Raw genomic sequence first — 25,259 nt, 5'->3', positions numbered from 1 at the left:
AAATGATAAATAAACTAACAAATTACGACATAAAAATAAGATAGATAGAAGGATGGGATGCATCGCATCAAGTGTCACCATGGAATTCAAGGTTCTCCACACAAATCTAAAATCATATGGAATGATGATGATTAATTCAAATGATGCTTCAAATGTTTTGTCGGATTTCCATTTAGCATTAAGAGGTCGAAAAGAAAGCTAAATTGATTGTCATAAAATAGTAGTCAAACCCTAAGCAAAAACAAGAAGAAGAAAGAATACTTAGTTTTTGGCTACCCTAGACTAGTCTCAAACCTTATGCCTTGTTAGGGCCACAAGTGCTCAAAACTAAATGCTTTATGTTTTGACAATCGATTGTAATATACTCTAGCAAGCATCACCACAAATAATAAGGTCGAAAAGAGTACTTGTGATAACAATTACCCTACCCAATAATTCCGAATACTATTCCGACAATCAAGGGTAATAATACTCAAAATTGGGTGATTGGAGAACCACAATCTAAGAAATCCAAATGGAAATAGAGATATGCAATGCGCAAATTCCACCATACTCATGCCATAATCTAAATTGAAATATAAATTCCCCAATTTAATATTCCAATTCCAACACACCAAACATAGATTAAGGAGGAGAAAACCTAAACCATACATCTAGAGTGAAGAAATTAAAGCAAGAGTACACAAATCATATGAATAAACATCAATTTTATTAATTCCTCAACAAAACCATACAAAACTAAACTTGGGTTTCAAAACCCTAAAACCATGAGAGGTCACACATAAGTATATATCAATACACATCAAACAACACCATAAGCAAGAAATAAGAGAGAGAGAGAGAGAGAGAGAGAGAGAGAGAGAGAGAGAGAGAGAGAGAGAGAGAAGAGGGAAAGAGAGGAGAAATCCATGAAATTTAAGGCAAAACTTGTCACTAGCTATTGCCATAACTTCATGGCTTCTCTTGCTACCCTTATGAAGCCATGGTGTAGAGATGGTGGCCTAGATACCGGAAATATGTGTGCCTCCTCCTTGTGCAAGCTTAAATGTGAAAAATGGGGGATGAAGAAGAGAAGAAGAAGTGAGAAGAGAGAGAAGTCCCAAATTCGGCCAAAAGGCCTAGGGTGCTGAAAAATGGGTCTTAAGCTTGTGAATGTGTGTGTAAAGGTGCTTAAATACCCCATTGGGTTCAAGGGTCAAGATTAGACTTGTACCCTAGATCCAAGGGCTCAAAAACAAGTAGAAAAAGGGTAAAATGAAAAGACTAAAACAACCTAATAAAAATGTAGAGAATTAGAAGTTTAAAAAACATTTTGGAAAATGAAAAGTGAACCGGAGGGTAGAAGTTTAAGTGAGTGTGTGCCTAGTGTGAACACAAATAAATATCTTCATCCACATGTGTGATATGTGTGAGGTGTGTGATCCACTAATTATTATTGTCATTACATCAATTTTGAATTTGAAATTTAAATACAAAGATGTAATACAAATGGGCTTGGGTCTTCACTTGTGTGCTTCTTTGGTCTTGGGCCCGGACTTCTTGCTATTGGGCCAAGTTGACTTGGTTGACCCGATGATCAACTAGTTGACTTTTGGTCCTTTAGTCGGAGTTGACTTTTTGCTCGAATTTGCTGCGTCTTTCGTCTTTTTCCTCTCTTGACCATAATTTCCTACAAATGAAGAAAACAAAGTAATACTACGAAATAATGCTTGAGTATTCGCTAATTTCAAGGTAATTAGGGCTAGAAACACACGTAAATTGCGTGTGAATCATTGTGCCTGCTATTGACTTCCCTTAAATATGTTTATCCTGATAAACACCACCCGGGGGACTAATGCCAGCAGCAAAAGTAACCGTTGCAATCAAAATGGCAACTAATGTTATAGTTTAACTTCAGCTTGACATTATGGAAAGTGAAAAATCAAATGAACACAAAAAAGTAATCCTGCAGAAATTAAGTCAGTTACTAAGATTTATTATACAAAATTGCAGTGGCACCACCGTGGTGATGGCATGAGTTAGTTAGAAGTTTTAGACCTGATGTACATGTTTGGTCATCCATTTCCCTACTGTTTAAAATTTTCGGGTGATTGCTTAATTAAGTGCCTTAACATGGTATACATTGTAGCTTTGGTTGCAAGGCTTAAGGCTACACTGATAGATTGTAACATTGGCAACTATTGGTGAATAAGATATCTTTAAGAAAACTCTTCATATATACCGGTAATGTCCCATGCCAGAAGTAAGACTGACAATTCTTAGTGAATCAGATAGACAGAGGAGAGGAAGGAATGCTTTGGTAACTTTCTTTGCACCATAGTAGTTTGTTTCGACACATACTTAAGCTAGATCATATGTTTGGGTCATTAGTTCACTCCAGTTGACTCCTCCACCATCCTACCTCAAGGAAACGGAACTTTTATTCTCTTGGTTTTGGATGTATTTCGATAATGGACTTGCATTTCAAAATTTGAATATGAGATATACATATATTTTTTCAGGGCCGGTCCTGAGATTCTAATGGCCTAAGGCGAAGAGTAAAAATGTGGCCTTATATATATATATATATATATATATATAACAGCGACAAGCGTGGCCTGTGGCCCACAATTGTATTGATATTGTCTCAACTTAATCACCCGATAGGTGTTGGGTTTTAATCACAAAAGGCCTCTGTACAATTGGATAAGAGCCACCCACTTATAAGTTATATTTTATTTGTCACTTTTTCCAATGTAGGATCTTTCCTCTCCAACACGCCCCCTCATGTGCAACCTAACTCTAGATCTGCACGTGAAATTAATTAACAGTCCAATTCCCATATTGGAAATTGAGACACAAGTCTCATATCAGAGACTTGGCCAATATAACAATCCAAGGCCCACATTGGACACTTGGTAACAATCCAATCGGAATATTTCGATGGAAATATAAGGAACCCAAATTCAGGCCCATGACAATTGGAGGCACAATTGGAGAGAGATCCGCTCTGATACCATGTTAAACAGCTACAAGAGTGGCCTGTGGCCCACTATTGTACCGATACTGTCCCAACTTAACTACCCATTAGGTGTTGGGTTTTAATCACAAAAGGCCTCGGTACAATTGGGTAAGAGCCACCCATTTATAAGTTATATTTGATTTGTCACTTTTCCAATGTGAGATCTTTCCTCTCCAACACGCCCCTTCACGTGCAACATACCTCTAGGTCTGCACGTGAAATTAATTAACAATTCAATTCCCACATTGGAAATTGAGACACAAGTCTCATATCGGAGACTTGGCCAATTAACTTGATGCATATGCTCTCGCAAGCGTACGAATATTGTCAAGATAGGGAAGTATTAAGTCCAAAATTATAGTACCACGGGAATAGTGGCTAACTCACAATTCTTGGATAGTCGGAACTAGTGTCACTAAGCAAATAAAGGGAAAAGTAAAAGAAAAAAAATAAAAATGCTAGCTATTCTAAGGTACCAAGCGCCTCAGCAATGCTCGGCTTTGGTTTTCACCAAAGCCTAATCAAAACTAAGAGCCTAGTGGTGGATATGCACAAATGAGTCAAAAATTGTAGGAAGTTTTGAATTGTGAATTAACTAAATTAAACGCAACCGAAAAGTAAACTAAACAACTAATTAATGAACTAGAAAATTAAATTTAGGTTTTCAAATTAATGGGAACATGGGAGTGTCGGGTGATTCACACTAACTCTTTTGCAAATATCAATGCCAATTTCACAAATGCATGCTTTTCCTATATGTGTCGAGTCCCGTATCTAGCCAGTACTGGTTAAGGTTACTAAACCAATTATCCTTTCGGTGTAGGGCTAAGGCCACAATCAACTCTCTAATTTGAGCATTACGCCGGTTAAGGCTGCAATATCCAAAATTAGAGGCCTAGAGAGCAATATAATAGAGACTCAAGTAAGCTTAGCTACAATTAAGCTAGCTAATGGTCACCACACTTAAATCTCAGACGCCACAAGACTAATAAGTTGTCAATTTATCAATCTATTCATCACAATTGCCCACAACATAATTTCAGAGGTTGACAAAGCCTAGAAACATGCTTCTAAGGACCAATAAATTCGGATTTAAAGCATACACAATGGAAATTGCATTTATTAAAAGTAAAGCATCAATATTTATACAAGATGAGTTAGGGCTTCACAACACTAACTCCCAAAATTGAACTACTCACTATCCATAGTCAAATACATTATCAATAGCAAATAAAATTATGGAATAGATAATAAGGAAGAGAGGGGAGAGTTAGCTTGGTCACTTCTAGCTATGAGGTAATATGAACTAAGTAATTTCTTCACCCAACTACCCAAAATAGAGGTGTGGTGCTCTTGATGATGATTCTTTGAAGCTTGAGTGAGAAATCCTCCAAATAGCTACAAGAAAAGTAAAGAAAATAAGAGAGATGGAAGGGAGGAGTGGAAGGGCAGCAACCCTCCCAAGGCTGCTGTGCGGCGCTGCTGGTGATGTCTGGAAAAATAGGTCGTGGTCTATATGACTATATATATATGAGGTGCTGGCTATGCTTTTGCGTAAGAAGAAGAGAATAAGGGCTGATGTGTGTAAAAACCAAGGAGGATAGCAACTACGTGTCAGCGTTTGTGTGGTCAATACAAAATAAGAAAGAAACCAAGGCTGATGCACGTGTTTCTCATACTAGCCATGCTTAATTAAACATTGATTAAGTTTAATTAAGTTGGCTGCTAGTGCCTTCCTAATTAATTAAGCAATTAATCATCTGATTAATTATCTTAATTAATTAAATTGCATTTCTTCTTCTATCTTCGATTTTTACAATTCTACGGCACCACCGCACGCAATATTGTGGTTTTGGATTCCGCTCCCTTCATGTCATCGGTCACAGTTGACTCGGTGATGACTCTTTGTCGGAAACTCTAATTTGCCCTAATTTTGTCTAATTGTCTATCGGTTTCTGCAACTCCACCTATTTCCTGCAAGATAAATATAAATAGATTAATTACTGTAAAAGTAAAATAACAATTGGAATTGGTCTACTCAGTTCATTTCATAGCCCCTTTATATAGAAAGAGGATTACAACAGAAATATCAATTACAATGATGACATTAACTACTGATTGGTCCTTGATCCATGCTGATTGATGGTGATTGCTGATTACTTGATTCCCTCTCCGTCAATCACTTGGACGAAGGCACATAATGTGTTTTTCCTTTAACACTCCCCCTTGTGCCAAGTCAAAGATGAAATGGTGCATGAGTTGTTGCCTGACTAAAAACTTTGCCAAGTAACAATAAAAACCCTGTGGGACAAAAAATACACCTTGGTCGAAGGAAAAGAGCACAAAGCACCTTTTACATTTGAGGATGACATGTGTGTGTTAGACTCCCCCTAACGTCTACACCTCTCCCTGATCCTTACATTAATCAAGGGAACTTGGAAAGTCTTCACATTCCTATGCTTTTCACATGTTTCTCAAATATGGCCTTAGGCAATGATTTGATGAACAAATCTGCCACATTCTCCTCAGACCTTACTTGATTCACTTGAATCTTGAGGAAGGCCTGTTGTTGCTGATTGTAGAAAAACTTTGGTGATATGTATTTTGTATTATTACCCTTGATATGCCCTAGCTTCATCTGTTCGATGCAAGCTGCATTATCTTTATTAATGTAAGTAGGCTCTTCAGTGGTAGAACTCAAACCACTAGTCCCTCGAATATGTGTGATGATAGCTCTTAACCATACACACTCACGAACCGCCTCATGTAGAGTAATGATCTCTGAGTGGTTCGAGGAGGTAGTCACAAGGGTTTGCTTGGTTGATCTCCAAGATATCGTCGTGTTCCCACTGGTAAATACATAACCAGTTTGGGAACGACCTTTATGTGGGTCAGAGAGATACCCAGTATCAGTAAAACCAACCAAAACGTCATTTGGCGTTTCGGTGTAGTGAGTGGCATTTTCGCCATCAACATTTCCTTTAGGGAATGCAGTTCTATCTGCAGTCCCTCTTGTCTCTCTATAGGGAAAGAACAGTCTCAAGTCAATGTTCCTTTTAGGTATCAAAAATGTTTTTGATACCATTCCAGTGATGTTGTGTTGGCGCTGAGCTAAATCTAGCTAACAAGTTCACTGAGAATGTAATGACTGGTCGAGTACATTGGGATAAGTACAATAATGCGCCTATTGTACTTAGATAGGGAATTTCAGCTCCCAACACCTCTTCGTCATCTTCCTTTGGACGAAATGGATATTTCCTTGCATCCAAGCTTCGACCGATCATGGGAGCGCTAGCAGGATGCGCTTTGTCCATGTTATATCACCAGACTTTTGGACATACACAGACTGGTGGATTAGTATTCCACAAACTCGGTGTTCTAGTTCAAGGCCTAGATAGAATAGAGTTTTCCCAAGATCCTTCATCTCAAATTCGGATTTCAAGTAGCTTGTGGTTTCTCTTATTTCATCAAGAGTACCTATTATGTTCATATCATCGACATATACAGCTACAATTGCAAATCCGGTACTTGTTTTCTTTATGAATACGCAGGGGCATACTTCATCTTTCTTATATCCCTTCCCAATCAAGTAGTCACTTAGACGGGTCTACCAGATCCGCCCGGATTATTTCATTCCGTAAAGTGAGCGTTTCAACTTAATTGCAAACGCACTCCGTGGTTCAGAGTCACTTGACTTGGGTAATGTAAGGCTATCAGACACTTTCATATATATCTCTAAATCTAGATCCCCATAGAGATATGTAGTAACCACATCCATGAGCTGCACTTCCAGTCCTTCGGAAATTACTAAGCTAACTAAGTAGCGGGACATTATAACATCCATTACGGGAGAGTATGTCTCCTCGTAGTCAATTCCAGGGCGTTGTGAGAAACCTTGGGCCACAAGGCGAGCCTTGTACCTCAAGACTTCATTCTTCTCATTACGCTTTCTGACAAAGACCTATTTATGTCCTACAGGCTTTACACTTGGTGGGGTTAGCACTACCGGACCAAATACCTGTCTCTTTGTCAGAGAATCTAACTCTGCCTGGATTGTTTCTTTCCATTTAGGCCAATCTGCTCTTTGTTGACATTTTTCAACAGAGCGTGGTTCGATATCATCGTGCTCTATGATTCCTTGAGCAACAGTATATATCATCAATGTGTATGGAAGATCATTCTATCAACTCATACGCACTCTCATAATCCTTTGAGATTTCTTTGTTCTCTGGAATCATTTTAAACATCAGAGCGTCCTCCAGTATTGATTCATGGACATAACTATAATCATAGACAATCTCATGAGAGGGATTCTATACATTGATGATTGGTTTGTGCCTTACTTGCCCTCTTCTTCTTTGGGTGAGTGTCAATCGAACCAAGTGGCCTCCCCCTCTTCCTTTGGGGAGCCACGGCCTCAACCACACCTCCACTAAGTGTGGTTGTAGTGCCTCTATCTGCAGCACCGTGCCCCTTGTTGGGGACTTCTAACCTTACAGGCACATTTGCAGCTGGTATATGTGATCTCGTCACTTTTACGATATCAGTAAATGCATCAGACATCGAATCTACTACGTTCTGAAGATCAATTATTCTTTTCACTTCACTTTCACATTGTGAAGTGCGGGGATCAAAATAAGACAGAGTGGGGACAAACCACGGCAATTCCTGTCATTCCCTTAGAAAATCCTTTTTCCTATCTCCCCCTAACGACGGGAAGACTGTCTCATCAAAGTGACAATCCGCAAATCTAGCGGTAGAGAGATCGCCTGTCAAGGGTTCCAAATAGTGGATAATTGTTGGGGATTCGTATCCAACATAAATACTTAATCGTCTCTGAGGACCCATTTTGGTGCGCTGTGGGGGTGCAATAGGCACATATACTGCTCAACCAAATATGCGTAAGTATGAAATGTCAGGCTTATATCCAGTTACCAACTGGTACGCAAAAAATGGTTGGCTAGTTGTGGGTCTGAAACGAATAAGTAAAGCTGCGTGCAATATTGCATAACCCCATGCAGATATAGGCAGGTTGGTGCACATAACCAATGCCCTAGCCACCATCTGTAGCCTTGTAATGGTGGCTTCTGCGAGACCATTTTGTGTATACACATAGGGTACATGATGCTGTACATCAATCCTGATAGATTTGCAATAAGCATCAAATGCTTTTGATGTAAACTCTCCAGCGTTATCAAGCCTTATGGACTTGATAGGGTGATCAGGGTGGTGAGCCCTTAAATGTATAATCTGTGCTAGGAGTTTTGCAGCATTTATTGTGGACAATAAAACGACATGTGACCAGATTGTCGAAGCATCCACCAGAACCATAAAGTACTTGAATGGTCCGCATTTTGGATGGATAGGTCCACAGATATCTCTTTGTATCCTTTGTAAGAAAGGAATGTTTTGTTTTGTGTCTTTAGCATAGGAAGGTCTCCATCCTGTTTTTGCTAAAGAGCAGGCTTTGAAAAATGAGTGGTGTGCCTTTGAAATAGTCAATGAGGCATAATGGGAGGTAGTGCTTCTTATACTTCAGAAAGCAATAACTACATTTGAGCAGTACTAGGACTGACACCTTGCAGTGTGATTGATTTTTCTCCCACTTTATTTTTCACTCGAAAGAAGGGATGTCCATAAGAGTTCTTTAAAACATGGATCATTATATCACGACCGGGGTGCCGTAGGCGGTCATGCCAAAGCCTGTATGAGTTAGTGTCCCACATTTCATTGTTGGTGACAACATAGGATTCAATGATCCGAATCGTAATGAGGTACAGTCTACTAGATTGACTCATAAGTTTCTCTAAAATGCGTTTTCTTCCACATTCATTAGAGTTAATATCAAGGTATTCAATTTCATTCTCACAGTGTGTTTCTATTGGATAACCGTTGGCACAATTAGCTTTGAAACTTAACAAGGTTCGATTAGCTCTTGGTGCATATAGAGTGTCTGTGACTTAAAATGTTGTGCCATTAGGCAGCAAAATTTTTGGCAGTTCCTCGCCCTTTTATTACTTGTGATGATCCGCTCATCGTAGTCACAGAGGAATTATAGGCTATTAATTCAATGAATAATTTCCTATTTCTTAATATTGTATGGGTAGTCCCACTCTCAACTAAGCACTCAAGTTCTCCTCCATTCATTCCTACAAATAAATGGGAGGTATTTATAAAATATAACTCATATTCTTCAGAGTATTTCTATTTGCGTAGAATGATATTCTTTTCATTCTAATAATTTTTCCTTTTTCTAGATGTATTGCTTTACATCTTTATAGTGCTATTTCGAACCATGTAAATATGTGTAGTAAATAAATTTGAATAAATTCAGTGCTGCAGAATAAAATTAGAAATTTATTAATAAGCCAACGATAATCAAAGGACAAAATACTGTTTACTCCCTATACTTATAGGGTTTCGACGTTTCAGTCCCAGACGTTTCAATTTCACCTAAAAACTCCTTGAACTCTTCAATTCCACCTAATTGGTCCTTGCCATCAACTTTCCGTCAAAAACTCCGTTATCTTGCAGACGTGGCAGTCCTTATACAGTAAAATGGCTATTTTACCCTCACTGACAAAAAAAAATAATATTCTATATTTTTTTTACTTTCGTTTCTCTGTTTTTTTTAACTCTCTTTTCTCTATTTTTTAATTTGTTATCTTTTTTTTTTACTCTCTTTTCTCTCCTTTTTTATTTGTTCTTGTTTTTTTTTTTTTAACTCTCTTTTCTTTTCTTTTTTAATTCTCTTTTCTCTATTTTTTTAATTTGTTCTCTTTTTTTCAACTCTCTTTTCTCTGTCTTTTTTTTTTTAACTCTTTCTTCTCTATTTTTTAATTTGTTCTTTTTTCCTACTCTTTTTTTAACTCTTTTTTCTTTATTTTTTAATTTGTTCTTTAATTTTTTTCCTACTCTTTTTTTTTTAACTCTTTTTTCTCTATTTTTTAATTTATTATTTTTTTTCCACCTCCCTTTCTTTGGCGCTAAAACTGTTCAAACATTTCTCTCTCAAGTTACCATCAGAAACAGCCAAAATGACCAAATCTCTGCCTTGCGCAGGAAAACTCAAACATCTTATCCTCTTGGATTCTCTCTTGGCTCATCATCTCAGCGAACCAACACCATAGAAATGTTATTGATGTCGAGAGAAAGCTTCTGATATAACTCCAATATCACGAAGCGGCAGGGATCTAAAGGGAAGAGAACCCGACCATTCCGACGTCCAAGCATGGCCAGAAACTGGAGCTGTGATCAAAGAAGGGAAAGAGATGGCCGAAGAGAAGAGAGGAGGAAGAGGAAGAAGAGGTAAAAAGAAAAGAGAAAGAAATATACGGAAAAAAAAGTGAGAGAGAGAAAACAAATAAAAAAAAGAAGAGAAAAAAGAGTTAAAAAAAAGTAGCAAAAAAAAAAAGAGAACAAATTAAAAAAATAGAGAAAAGAGAGTTAAAAAAAAAAGATAACAAATTTAAAAAAATAGAGAAAAGAGAGTTAAAGAAAAAGATCAAATTAAAAAAAATTGAGAAAAGAGAGTTAAAAAAAAAGTAGGAAAAAAAAAAAGAGAAAAGAGAGTTAAAAAAAAATAGAGAATTTTATTTTTTTTGGTCAGTGAGGGTCAAATAGTCATTTTACTGTAGAATGACTGCCACGTCAGCAAGATAACAGAGTTTTTGACGGAAAGTTGACGGCAAGGACCAATTAGGTGAAATTGAAGAATTCAGGGAGTTTTTAGGTGAAATTGAAACGTCAGGAACTGAAACGTCGAAACCCTATAAGTATAGGGAGTAAACAGTATTTTGTCCATAATCAAATCAAGGTCATGTTCATAAATCTAATTCATCAAACCATTATTGAAATAAACTTTAAGACCAATAATAGTTTAATTAAAAATGAGGCATTATGCCTTCACAACTGTCTTTGGAAAATAAAGTAGATCAGTCAAGATTGAGAGCATCCATTGACTTAGCAAGTTCCTCTTTGCCATTGATGTGACGTCCCGAACCCGAATTCACCGGTTTACTAGTCATTTGGACGGTAAACAACTTTTACTGTCGTTTCAATGCTTTTAGGGGGCCCTAAAAGTTGACTTTTTGTTCGGGTCAAAATTTGAGAAAATTTCCTTCATGAAAGTTGTAGAGTACGTTAAACCGAGCGCGTGCATATGTGGTACGTAAAAATCGGAGTAGTAACGAAGAAGTTATAAGGGTTTTAAGTTAGTGGCAGTTTTGTAATTTTGTGGAATTCATGTCTATAAATAGAAATCTGGACTTTCCATTTCGGGAAAGCCCCGAAAATTTCCAGTTTTCTTCCTCTCGCCGACGTAACTTTCCGGCGTCGCTACCGCCTCGTCCGGCCACCTATGGCCATGAAATTGGTGTCCATCTCTTCGTCTTGAAACAAGGTTTCTATCTATATATGCCTTGCACCCTATCATTCACCATAGACGACGAATCGAAGCCAACAAGTTCACTGTAGCAGCTCGGGTTTTCTGGAAAATTTTCCAGATTCCGGCCATCTCCGGCGGCATTTTTGAGCTTGATCGATGCGCCTCGAGACGTGGATGATATTCCTCCAAGCCTTGTTCCACGAATCGAAGGAAAAATCGACGAATCAAAGGTTTGAAATTCTTGACATTGTTCACGTTTCGGGTATAATCTTCACCTTAATTGTTGAGGTAGTTCTAGCCATTTTCTGGCTTTGTTGTAGTTGAAAGAATTAATGTGTGTGTTGAGAAGGTGCTACTGCCAAATTTTGGTGACCATTAGAGTTGGTAGTAGCGGCGGCGGCTAGGGTAGCTTTTTAATTTCAATTTCTGGCTAGTTGAATTCTATAATTATCTTAGAGCGTATATATGAAGTTTGGTGAGGATTGGTGGAGTTTTGAATCGGTTATAAATTTCTAAAGATTTGGATTTCGATTAATGTTAATCGTGAATCCGGTTGTCAGATTTCCTCCATAATTGTTATATAGTCTGAAATCGACGAGTGGGCAGTGTTGGTGAAGTTTGGTTGGATGTGGAAGAGAATTGGAGAAGTTGAGGTTTTGGGTTTTGAGACTTAATTATTGATTATCGTAAAATTATTTTCCGTCCGGTAATTGTGTACAAATAATTGTGTACAGGGCGACGTACCGAGCTATTGCTCGACGAAGGAACTCGTATGCATGGTCGCCTAAATAGTACTGTGAGTGGACATTTATTTTAAATTAATTGTGCATGCAGTATATTAGCATTTTCCGATTGAGATTTAATTTATAATTTGAATTATTGAGTTTTATGGTTTTATGAGATTTAATTTATCGAGATTTATTTATGAATTATGAGATTAGTATTGAAATTCATTCCCGAGGGCTTTTAGTAGATTTTTGAGATAGTTATTCAGGAGTTATTGAGTCGAGAAATGATTTTCGGGAAGTGACTGATTCAGAAAATATTATGAGAATTTTTGGATTTCGAATATCGGTTTTTATGAGGATTCACGAGTACGAATGTTTCATCGAATATTTGAGCATGATTGATTTATCGAGATTTATTGAGCTTGGAGCTCCGTACTTATCAGCTTTGAAGTTAGATTGAGTTTTCTTTCCGAAAGCATTTATTGATTTACAGAGTATTTGATTTTATGCTTTCGAGGATGTTTTCGAGGATTTATTGAGATTTTGAGGTTATTTTCAGTTTCTTGAGGAGGCTATTCAGTTTATTAAGGAGGCCAGTTTTGGCGCATGCGTATCTTACCTAGTTGGCAGTCCCTTCTAGGTAACACCCCGGTTGGCAGTCCCTTCCAGACTACAGCCCGGTTGGCAGTCCCATCCGATGCGTCACCTGGTTGGCAGTCCCTTCCAGATGACATGAGGTAGTTAGTCGGCAGTCCTGTCTACTACCTGTGGTTAGTCGGCAGTCTCGTCTACTACTTATGGCTAGTTGGCAGTCCCTTCTATCCACCTCCTCCTATTCCGGTTGGCAGTCCCTTCCGATGCGTCATCTGGGTGGCAGTCCCTCCTAGATGGCATGAGATGACTAGACAGCAGTCCTTTCTAGTCATCAAACGAGCCTCATGAAAAGGATGTTTTTATAAGGGTTGAGGATGAGATTTTAAGAGGTTTCAAGATGTTCTTGTTACGTGATTGAAATTTCAGTAAAGAGGATGATTAAGAGTGTTTTCAAGATTGTTACTGCATGCGAGATTTTAGAGAATAACTTGGGAAAGCATTAAGTTTTACTTATACATCTGAAAGTACTTATTTTTCGTCCACTCACTCTAACGGATTTTAAATGTTTTCCCCTGGGCCCTTCTGTTTTAAATGCCCAGTTTGCAGGCTAGTTTAGCTTGAGGTCGAGCGTACTTGGGGTTGAGGCATAGCTGTCATAGCTTCCGCATTATAAAAGCATCGGTCATTTATCTTGTTTTCTATTCTCTTGTACGCCTGTACATTAGATTGCTCTGATAACCTATGAGATTAATATTCTTAAATTCAGAATTGTTTATGAAATGAGAGATGTTGTGATATAGGGAGCAGGGTGGCTCCAGGAGAATAAGGATGGATGATTTAGAAGTGTAGATGTTTTTCTACAGGTTTTGGGTTGTCCATTTTTAGGGGAAGTTATGTCAAATTTTTGGTAGAATTTCTTCTAAAGTGGGCCCCGCAGGGCCTCGTCGGATTTCAGGGTGAAATCCGGGGCGGGTCCTGTCAATTGAAGTCTGCAATTGTAAGGTTGACATCTAGGTCATGACCTCTTTCTTCCATATAGTGAGCCTCTTGTTCTTTAGACTCTCTATACCTCTTGTAATTAGCTGCTACTCTGTTGTTTGCTTGGCAGTTTTTGTACCAATGCCCAATGAATCCATACCTATAGCATGGTTCATTGTCAACTCTTTCCTTTTGCATCTTGTTTCCACGATCCCCATGTCCCTTTCCAAGTGGTGCATTGTTGCCACGTGGGTAGGGATTAGCACGTCTAAACGACCTTGCATTGGAGTTATTTCCACCTTTCATTTTTTTATAATTAGCCTCGGGAATTGTCTTTGTCCTAGTAGGCCTGGCATTGTTGTTCAAGAGAACCTCATTATGTTTTTCAGCCACTTGTAGTAGGCTGATCAACTTATTAAAGGTTGTGATTCTTTTGTTGTCATACTCCAGCCTATACTTGTCCGCTAGCATAAACGCTGAAGTAGGAAAGGCGGAAAGAGTCTTGTAGATCATATCATCTTCTGTGATTTCCCTTCCACAGAAATTGAGACGTGCCTTTAAGCGCAAAATATCCTTGTTAAAGTCATTGACCCTTTTATAGTCAAGCAAGCGGATTCCATTCCACTGAACAGCCAGTCCTGGGAGCAAAGTATCGTGAATGTTCCCAAAACGTCCCTTAAGTGCATCCCACAGTTCTTTGGGTGTCTTCAACTGAAGGTACTCCCAGCGTAGGCTGGGATCAATATGTCGCCTCAGAAACAGTAAGACATCTGCTTTCACCTTATTAGATAGTTCAGCATCTTTGGGGTCGGTAATGGTGGCAGTGTAGTCTTTTGCCACAAAGGCAGTTTCTACATCGGAAACCCAACGGTGGTACTCAAGTCTTTCTGAGTCCAAGATGTCAAATTCAGGTCGAGTTGGATTAGCCATCTACATAAACAAGAAAGAAGATATAAATTATGCAGTCATAAAGACATCCACATAAATTATTTTCCAAAAATGTGAATTAGATTTCAAGACCAAGATTCGAAATGGTCACATTTTTTTCTTTCGATGCTATGTGAAAATGTTTTATCACAGTAAGTGTGTATGGATAATGCGCATGAATTTTCATTATCATGGCAAAACTGAATTGATATGTTGCATTAAAAATAATCATAGCACATTTTAATATAGCATATAAAAAAATAAACTACATGGCATGCTCAAATTTCACAAATATACAACAAATTATATACTACACATAATAATAGCAAGAATATATCATGCATAAAAATCACGAAACATGCTTAAGATTTCATAATAAAAACATAAGCAAGAAAATATAAAGCATGCTTAAACATAATTATAAATCATGCTTAAAGATAATCATATAAAACACAAATAACAAGGCATGCTTAAAAAAAAACAATCAATATTATCTAATTAAACATTCTCAAAAGTTCTAATTATAAACAATTAATTATACCATAATATGAAATTAAATAAATAAAAGATAACATACTTGGTTTGGAGAAAATAAAACAATCCTAGTGCACGCGAGTGTTGATGCAGGCGTGCGTAGCGATATTTTTGGATTTGAGAAAGCTGGGCCACTTCCTCTTTTTTTAAGCAATGGGCATGGGCCTTGTTGTTTTTTTTTTCCTTTTCTTTTTCTTGGCCTGCTGTTTTTTTTTTGTGGGCCTCAGGCCTGTTTCTTTTTTTTTTTTTTGAGCCTGCCTTTTTTCTTTTATGGGCCTGTTTTTTTTTTTGTTTCTCCCTTTTTCTTTGGGCCGGATAACCCCTTTATTTTTAGGTTTTTTTTTTTTTTTTGGACAATTGTTGTTGTTGGGCCGGGTCACTCACCCGTTTTTTTTTGTCTGGGCCGCAGGGTTTTCTTTTTTTTCTTTTTCTTTTTTGGGTCGGCTCTTTACTTTGGGCCGGGTCACACTCCTTTTTTTTTTTTTTTTTCTTTCCTCTCTTCTTCTTCTCGTCTTCTCCTCCTGGTTTTCTGTTTTTTTTTTTTTTTTTTTGTTACACTCCTTTTTTTTTTTTTTTTTTTTTTGGGCATGGCTGCTGCGTTGGGGCGTTGCAGCAGGGGCTGGGCCGTGCTGCTCCGGCGGATCGATCTTTTAGGGCAGTCGGGCGCTAGTGTCCAGCGGATCGATATGGAAAAGCAGGCGCGGGGGTTGGAGGCTGGTGGGACTTGCAAGGTGGAGGTGAAACGCGGCCTGGTGTGCTGGGTGAGAGTAGGCTGAAGGGAGGCTGCGCGGGGTGCTGAGGCTACTGGGATCTGCGCAGTAGGGGCTGCGCGGAACTGTGCTGCGCTGCGGCTGAAAGGTTGCTGCGACTGGGCTGCAGATCGGTTGCTTCCCGTGATGTGGGCGCGGCTGGGCTTGCGAGGGCGTTGCAGGCAGGTGCTTGGCCAGTGTGGGTTGGCAGGGTGAGGCGTGTGCTCGAGGCTGCTGTAAGGCGAGGAGGGTTGGCTGGAGGCCGCCAGGGAGAGGTTGATTGGAATCTGGCCTTAGTGCATCAAGCCGACCTGGAGATCTGTTTTTTATTTTATTTATTTTTTTTTTTTATGGTGGCGGCAGAAAAATTAAAAAAAATTTCTCTATGGTTTTCTTTCTTGGCTTATTTGCTATGAGCGTGCTGATAACGTGTGAAAGTAAAATGACAATTGGAATTGGTCTACTCAATCCATTTCATAGCCCCTTTATATAGGAAGAGGATTACAACATAAATATCAATTATAATGATGACATTAACTACTGATTGGTCCTTGATCCATGCTGATTGATGGTGATTGCTGATTACTTGATTCTCTCTCTGTCAATCACTTTGACGAAGGCACATAATGTGTTTTTCCTTTAACAATTACATAATAATTGACTAAAGGATTAACTTATTTATAGTGTTTTAGATACAATTACATGCATAAAAATGCGTGTAATCACCAATATAACAATCCAAGGCCAACATCGGACACTTGGTAACAATCCAATCGGAATATTCCGATGGCAATATAAGGAACCCAAACTCTGGCCCATGACAATTGGAGACGCAATTAGAGAGAGACCCTCTCTGATACCATATTAAACAGCGACAAGCGTGGCCCATGGTCCACTATTGTACCGATACTATCCCAACTTAACCACCTATTAAGTGTTGGGTTTTAATCACAAAAGGCCTCGGTACAATTAGATAAGAGACACCCACTTATAAGTTATATTTTATTTGTCACTTTTTCCAATGTGGGATCTTTCCTCTCCAACAATATATATATACACACACATACACACACACACACATATATATTTTCGCGCCAAATAACAGTACAAAATCATGTATTTTGAATAAAAGTAAAGATGAAGTTAATAACAAAACAAAATTATATCAATATTTATTCCCTATAAAGTTTAAGGGGCCGTGACCACTTACCCAATTTTAGCCCAAAAATTGCCCACGTACTCCACCAGGAGTTTTTTAACCTCATTTACCCAATCTAACAGTGTTTGACAGTATTGCCCTCATTTTAATTAACAAATTACACTCATATATCTCTCTCTCTCCTCCCCCTCATCGATTTCTCTCTCTCTCTCTCTCTCTCTCTCTCTCTCTCTCTCTCTCTCTCTCTCTCTCTCTCTCTCTCTAAGCCACCACGCCCACCACTCCACCGTCGATGTCGGCCTCCACCGCCGCCGCTTTGTCCCACTGTCGGACCACCAGAGGATGACGCCATCTAACTCCACGATCCCAACTCCTCTGGGCTTCGCCGGTTTTGTTCGTCAGATGTCCGAGAAACTCTCCACGTCGGAATCGGGTCTGGGCTTCACCAGTTTTGTTTGTCAGATGTCTGGGAAGCTCCAGAGCTCCAAGCCGGAATCGAGTCTGGGCTTCACTTACAGGTCTCGGACGACATCAAAACTGTGGTCTATTGGGGGGCAATAGACAGATCCCCCCCCCCCCCCCCCAAAAAAAAAAATTTCTTAACTGTGGTTAATTAATCACTGAAATTAGAGTTTTGATAAGTTTTATGTTGTTTTGAGTTTATTAAAGTACAATAATCTGTCAATGATAGAAACTGGTGATTTTTGGGGTGGTCTATTGGGAGGCAATAGACAGATATTGCCCCGCAATAATGTCTTAACTGTAGTTCATTTATTACAGGTCATTTCAACAAAATGCTGCTGGATTCATTAACCAACATAATTAGGTTTATTGGGGGGTCATAAAAAGTTTATTGCCCCCCAATAATTTTTTTATAGATGGTCAGAAGTAACTCAGTTTGGTTTTGAATTAGTTTACAAAAGTACAGGTATTCAATTTCAATACTTGGTGAATTTAAGTCCACAACGAATTGGCTTTTTTTCACACTCTCCACTTCACTTGAACCGCTTCACCCTAGGCCTCCCGGGTGGCCTCTTAACAAGAATAAATGCACCTAACAACAAAAGGATCACCCATATTCATGCAAAAAATAACAAAATAAATATATTATTGCCCCACATTAAACAGATTATTGCCGCCCAATAATATATTAGAAATACCAAACAGATTAGAAGCAGTCTTTAACACAAAGAAAAATATCACCGAACACAATTATAGAGACTTTATAACAATTACGACACATTATTGCCCCCCAATAGGAAGATTATTTCCCCCCAATAATCTCGACTTCGGTTGACGATTTTGCCCACAATTCTTGTCTTTTTGCAACAATTCCTGTTGGCCGTTTGCCTTCACACTGATTTGACTCCAATTGCAACGACTCCGGTTGTAGCCCGGGACCGGAGATACAATCAAGTTGCGATTTCCGTGATGATTAATCGCCGGCGAGAGACAGAAGCAAATCGAAGACGTACCCGATTCTACTGGCGGTTGTCGATTCCTTCAGAAGGTCCAACCCGGCCTCGCCGAGCTTCTCAGCGATGAGTACCGTCGGCTTGGCGTCGAGCCTGGCTGCGGAGAGCACGACGAAGAGTTTCGATGTGGCAATGGCGAGAGCCGGCGTCGTGGGCGACCTGCTGGAGGGATGGAGGGAGGGAGAGAGAGATCCGACGTCGTCTAGAGAGAGAGAGAGAGAGAGAGAGAGAGAGAGAGAGAGTTCTCTCTCTAAGTGAGAAAGAAGGAGAGGGCAAAAAAGTCCCCAAAAAAATTAAAAAAGAATTAATTGGATATTAAGGAAATAATCCCTTAGAGTGTTTTGGGTAAATGAGGTTAAAAAACTGTTAGTGGAGCAAGTGAGCAATTTGGTGCCTAAAATTGGGTAAATGATCATGTCCCCAAAGTTTAATTTGGGTTAGTTTTCCATACGGAGAAGGATAGGGAATAGTTCTTCATATGGAAAAAAGGAAAAAAGTTTATATAGGCCTGGCATCGTGCGGGTTCTTAACGGGTTCAAAGTTGAAGATCTACATACACACACACGCGGGAGTAGACCATAGCATCGCGTATTTTTATAATTAATGCCTTGTTTGGTAATGCTTGTTAGAATAAGATAAAGTTTGAGAGTAAATCAAATTTAAAAAAATTAAAAATCCTAAAAGTTTGTTAGAAATGGGTTTTTGGGAAGGGTTTTGAGTTAACGGGTTCCAACGGGTTTAGCATGCAAGGCCCGTTAATTTGCTGGTTTTTTGAGTGCGGGCTTTTTTTTAGCCTGGATTAATAAACTGGTGGGTTTGTGTGGGTTTTTAGCGCGCTGGTATCGTGTGGGTTTGCTGGTTACGGGTTTAAATGTCAGGCCTATTTATATGGAATAGGAAAAGGAGAAGGAAAAAAAATGAGCTAGGTTATAGGGTCTAAGAAAAATAAGTAATTAAATAATAATATAATAAAGCTGAAAGAATGAAGCTAGTTCGATTTGGGCTTTGGGCCCTCCTCAAATCACTTAACTGATTGAAAAAACCCAAAAAAGAGATGAAACTGGAACACAATTCGAACCTTGGTGGGGAAGGACGCGAATTCTCCTCATTTCTGCTAGAGCAACAAAGATTTTCTTGTTTAGAGGAGCAAAGAGTATTTATATATACTATCTATATCATATTTACAGAAACTCCGGAGGCCCTCGGGAGCTGGTGGCCTGAGGCGGCTGCCTCAATCGACAGCCCTGACATGTTTTAATCCTTACTGGGCAGAAACCAAAAAAATTAGACAGAGCACAAGATTTTGGTTACGCAGTGAAAACCTCAAATATGAGATTAAAAACACTGCGGGGATCTTACTCTTGAGAACCCAAAATAAAATCAATTCACTAATTATGATGAAGGATATGTTTCTTTATGAACACAAGTAGCTCTAGCTCGGCTACAATCACTAGACTTAACTAATGAGATGTTTGTCTTCAACCTTGAACGCCTTCTTCACTTGAATGATCTTCAATTATCACTCTTCTTGCATCCACAACTTCTCTACTGGTCTTGAGAGAATCAATGCATGTAGGTGAATGAACAATGAAACACTTAGACATGGAACAAGTGTTTCATGGACTCCTATGGAACTCTTTCTAAGCAAGCAAGACACACAATAATTCTTGCATCAAAATCACGCCACAATCAACGCTGCTTTTCTGAATATATTGAGGAGAAAACAAATCATCAACAATTAAGACTTAACCTTAATTGGACTCCTACTAGGAAAGATCTTTTAATAAAAGATATCCAATTAAAATAAATAAATCCTAAATCACCTCGGATTTCAAAAGCACGATTTTATCAGTTGGAAAATATATTTGTAATATAACATATAAAAACCAAAAGATACTTTCTAAAATTGGACTCCCAAAAACTTAGGGTTGACTAGGACTAAGTGACTGACTCAGGGATTACAACACGAGTGTTTCTATTGAGACCTCCAAATCTGCTCACTTGACCTCATTCATAATCGAATTATTAAATTACATATATAACATACTATAAAATGACTATTAAGGACAATAATTATATCAAAAAAATATTATTTGTATTTCTCTAGACTTTCCAATTCAATAATAATCAGATTGCATTCTTTATTATTTTCCTTATCTATTTTCATTTTCCAATTTCACTACATACTCATTAAAGCATTCATATATATTTAATAAGAACTAAAACTATGATTAAGATCATGTGACATAAAAATATATGATATACATGTTGAACACATATTGTGAGGGAGAGCAAAATAAATCATATTATAACCTAAATCTAAGTCTATCTATTATATTTGTAAAAAAAAAAAAAAAAAAAAAAAGAGCTAGCATTTATAGAAAAACTAAAAAAAAATTAAAAATTAATCATGAGGTGCAGAAAATAGAGAAAAAAAACATTAAGAAAAAATGATTACTCTTTTTTTTTTTTGCACAACTAAAAGAAAAAAAAAGTTTTTAAAAAAAATCACACAATAGTTCATGTTATTTTCTTGTTGATTAGAAATTATTTTTGATTTTTTTTATTGAATAAGAGATTTATGTTGTCTGATTAAGGAATAGACATGTTGTGACGTCCCGAACCCGAATTCACCGGTTTACTAGTCATTTGGACGGTAAACAACTTTTACTTTCACTTTTACTGTCATTTCAATGCTTTTAGGGGGCCCTAAAAGTTGACTTTTTGTTCGGGTCAAAATTTGAGAAAATTTCCTTCATGAAAGTTGTAGAGGACGTTAAACCGAGCACGTGCATATGTGGTACGTAAAAATCGGAGTTCGTATGCAAAAGTTATAAGCGAAATGGTAAAGTTACTGTTCATGGTAAGTTTCTATAAATAGGACGAGTTACTGTGGTAAGTTTCCATTTTCGGAAACTTACCGAGCCCTCTCCTTTCTCTCTCCTCGACTCTCTCTTCCTCTCCGACCTCGTCACCTTCTTCCGGCCATAACTCCTCCATCCGGCGACGGATTTTGACGTGTAAGATGTCGTTGGAAAGCTCTCTTCCTTCTCTTGATTTCTGGGTTCGTTTCGTAGCTTAATATGAACTGTGGAAGGTGCAGCAACGAGAAGAAGATGACGGTCACTGTAGCATTTTTGAGGCAGCGTCGATATTTTCCGATTCCGGCCACCAACCGGCGTGCCACCGGTCACCAGAGGAGCGCCTCCTCCCTCCGAGCACCCTAGCAACCTTGGTTTTCCACGATTTGGCCGGAAAACCACGGATCGAAGGAAAAACTCCTCCGGCTGCAGTTTGAAGCTTTTGCCGATTTCCGGCGATTCCGACCACCTCCGGTCCCCATCTCGCCGTCGAAGGTTCGGTTTTCATCACTGATCATTTCCCCTATGGCCTTGTATCACGATTTGTTGTGTAGATGCCGAATCGACGAATTGAAATTCTAGGGTTCTTGAGGATTTCTGGGTTTTTGTTCATTGAATCGATTTCGGCCATTTTTAATTGTTATTTGGGAATGTTGTAGTTGAGAAGTTGAATCAGTGTGTTGAGAAGGTGCTACTGCCAAATTTTGGTGGCCATCGGAGATGGTGGCGGCGGCGCCGCCACTGTGGGCGGCGGTAGCGGCGGCTAGGGTAGTTTATAAATTTCAATTTTTAGCTAGTTGAATTCTATAATTATCATAGAGCTTATATATGAAGTTTGGTGAATTTTGGAGGAGTTTGGAATTGTTTGTGAATTTTCGAAGTTTGGAGTTTTGTGGTGGAATTATGGGAAATCCGGCCGTCGGATTTCCCTCGTTTTCATTATGGAATATGTAAATTGAGGAATTAGAATTGTGGAAGAGATTTGGGTTGAATTTGAGAAGTATTGGAGATAGGGATTTTCGGATTTCGTTTAAGTTCGTAATTATTTTATCGGATTGCCGTTTACGGAAATATAATTGTGTACAGGGCAATGTCGCGAGCTACGGTTAGATGAAGGAACTCGTTTGCGTGGTTGCCAATAGTACTGTGAGTGGACATTTGTTTTTAAATTAATTCCGCATGCAGTATTATTAGTATTTTCTTCCAATTGAGATTTAATTATGTTTTGAATATTTGAGATTTAGTTTATCGAGATTTATTTATGGATTACGAGATTAGTATTGAAATTCCTTCCCGAGGGCTTTTAGTAGATTTTTGAGATAGTCATTCATGAGTTATTGAGTTGGGAAATGATTTTCGGGAAGTGACTGATTCAGAAAATATTATGAGAATTTTGGATTTCAAATATCGGTTTTTATGAGGATTCACGAGTACGAATGTTTCATCGAATATTTGAGCATGATTGATTTATCGAAATTTATTGAGCTTTGAGCTCCGCACTTATCAGCTTTGAAGTTAGATTGAGTTTTCTTTCCGAAAGCATTTATTGATTTATAGAGTATTTGATTTTATGCTTTCGAGGACTTATTGAGATATTGAAGTTTGATTTAGCGAGATAATCCTGAGTTATGCTTTCGGTAAATTTTTAATGTTTTATTGAAGTAACAGCGAGTTTCTTTCTGAAAGCAAGTAATTGAAAGAGGTTGTTTCCAGTTTCCAGTTTATCGAGGAGGCTATTCAGTTTATTAAGGAGGCCAGTTTTGGCGCATGCGTATCTTACCTAGTTGGCAGTCCCTTCTAGGTAATAGTCTGGTTGGCAGTCCCTTCCAGACTACAGCTCGGTTGGCAGTCCCATCCGATGCGTCACCTGGTTGGCAGTCCCTTCCAGATGACATGAGGTAGTTAGTCGGCAGTCCCGTCTACTACCTGTGGTTAGTCGGCAGTCCCGTCTACTACTTGTGGCTAGTTGGCAGTCCCTTCTCTCCACCGCCTCCTATCCCGGTTGGCAGTCCCTTCCGATGCGTCATCTGGGTGGCAGTCCCTCCTAGATGGCATGAGATGACTAGACAGCAGTCCTTTCTAGTCATCAAACGAGCCTCATGAAAAGGATGTTTTTATAAGGATTGAGGATGCGATTTTAAGAGGTTTCAAGATGTTCTTGTTATGTGATTGAGATTTCAGTAAAGAGGATGATTAAGAGTGTTTTCAAGATTGTTACTGCATGCGAGGTTTTAGAGAATAACTTGGGAAAGCATTAAGTTTTACTTATTCATTTGAAATTACTTATTTTTCGTCCACTCACTCTAACGGATTTTAAATGTTTTCCCCTGGGCCCTTCGGTTTTAAATGCCCAGTTTGCAGGCCAGTTTAGCTTGAGGTCGAGCGTACTTGGGGTTGAGGCATAGCTGTCATAGCTTCCGCATTATAAAAGTATTGGTCGTTTATCTTGTATTCTACTTTCTTGTACGCCTGAGAAATAGATTGCTCTGATATCTCTTGAGATTAATATTCTTAAGTTTCAGAATTGTTTTGTGATATGAGAGATGTTGTGATATAGGGAGCAGGGTGGCTCCAGGAGAATAAGGATGGATGATTTAGAAGTGTAATTGTTTTTCTACAGGTTTTGGGTTGTCCATTTTTAGGGGAAGTTCTGTTAAATTTTTGGTAGAATTTCTTCTAAGGTGGGCCCCGCAGGGCCTCTTCGGATTTCAGGGTGAAATCCGGGGCGGGTCCTGTCACATGTAATTAAGATTATAGAGTAATTAATCATTGAAATGACTAAGTTTTTTTAATTTTAAAGATAATAGTTTGTTTGCAAATTATGAGTGAGGTTATTTAAGGAACTTTAGTGAGGTGTAGTGAGTAAATTTAGTATTTGAAAATTTGATAGGAGGTGCAAAAAGCATAGAGGTCAAGTGAGCAAATTTGGAGGTTCCAATAGAAAAACTCTTACAACACATGTTGCAATCTCGTGCTTATGCATGAGATGCAATTACCTAAAATTCTCCGAAAGCAGTTTTGATGAACTTTACAGGCTTCTTCAGTGCTTTGTAGTTTGTATAGGGATACCAACACATCAAGTGCAAACCTTATACTTACAACAACTAAATGCTTTCATTAGTTCAATGTACTATAATGTGAAAATTGTGGTTTGATCTTTGGTTTGGCCAAAGGGTGGTCTATTTGAGTTGACCCCATACCTTTTTCCTGTATCTTTGCAAAGTAAGTCATCTGAGAGTTCAAGAGACCGTAAAAAATGAATTCTTTTTCTTACTGGTTCATGCAGGGACTAGGACAGATTGATTGGAAAAAGTTGTTGACTGAAACTTACGAGTTAACAGGAAACTTACGAGTTAACAGAAGAATGCTTGCAAATCAATTATTATGGTGCTAAAAGAACAGTTGAAACACTAATTCCACTCCTCCAGCTATCTTATTCACCAAGAATTGTTAATGTTTCATCCTCCAGGGGAAAGTTAAAGAACATACCAAGTGATTGGGTGAGAGGAATTCTTAGTACTAATGTTGAGAACCTGAGCGAAGAGAGTGTAGATGAAATATTGACAGAGTTTCTAAACGACCTCAAGGAGAGTTTACTTGAAAGCAAGGGTTGGCCTTTCATGATGTCAGGCTATACAGTCTCAAAAGCAGCAATGAATGCGTATACAAGGATTCTAGCCAAGAAGTACCCCGGTTTTCGCGTCAACTCTGTCTGCCCTGGCTATGCCAAAACATATATAAACTTCAATACAGGTGTCTTACCTGTTGAAGAAGGTGCTGCAAGTGCCGTGTATTTAGCATTGCTGCCTAATGATGGCCCCACAGGCCAATTCTTTTTTCGATCTGAAGTACAAAGTCTTTAAACGA

General features: G+C 38.5%; 1 protein-coding gene across 1 annotated transcript; it reads left to right on the top strand.

The window, feature by feature from the left end:
* The first annotated feature begins 15,834 nt into the window (after positions 1 to 15,834).
* Positions 15,835 to 25,255, top strand: LOC112168025 ((+)-neomenthol dehydrogenase). The gene is made up of 2 exons (XM_024305141.2): positions 15,835 to 15,900; positions 24,734 to 25,255. Exons 1-2 carry the CDS (start codon positions 15,835 to 15,837, stop codon positions 25,253 to 25,255), a joined length of 588 nt encoding a protein of 195 aa, XP_024160909.1.
* Positions 25,256 to 25,259: the final 4 nt, after the last annotated feature.

Source organism: Rosa chinensis, chromosome 1 (genome assembly GCF_002994745.2).
Source record: "Rosa chinensis cultivar Old Blush chromosome 1, RchiOBHm-V2, whole genome shotgun sequence".
Lineage (NCBI taxonomy): Eukaryota > Viridiplantae > Streptophyta > Magnoliopsida > Rosales > Rosaceae > Rosa > Rosa chinensis.
Note: the sequence above shows the minus strand (reverse complement) of the source record. Positions and strands in the feature narration are given on the sequence as shown.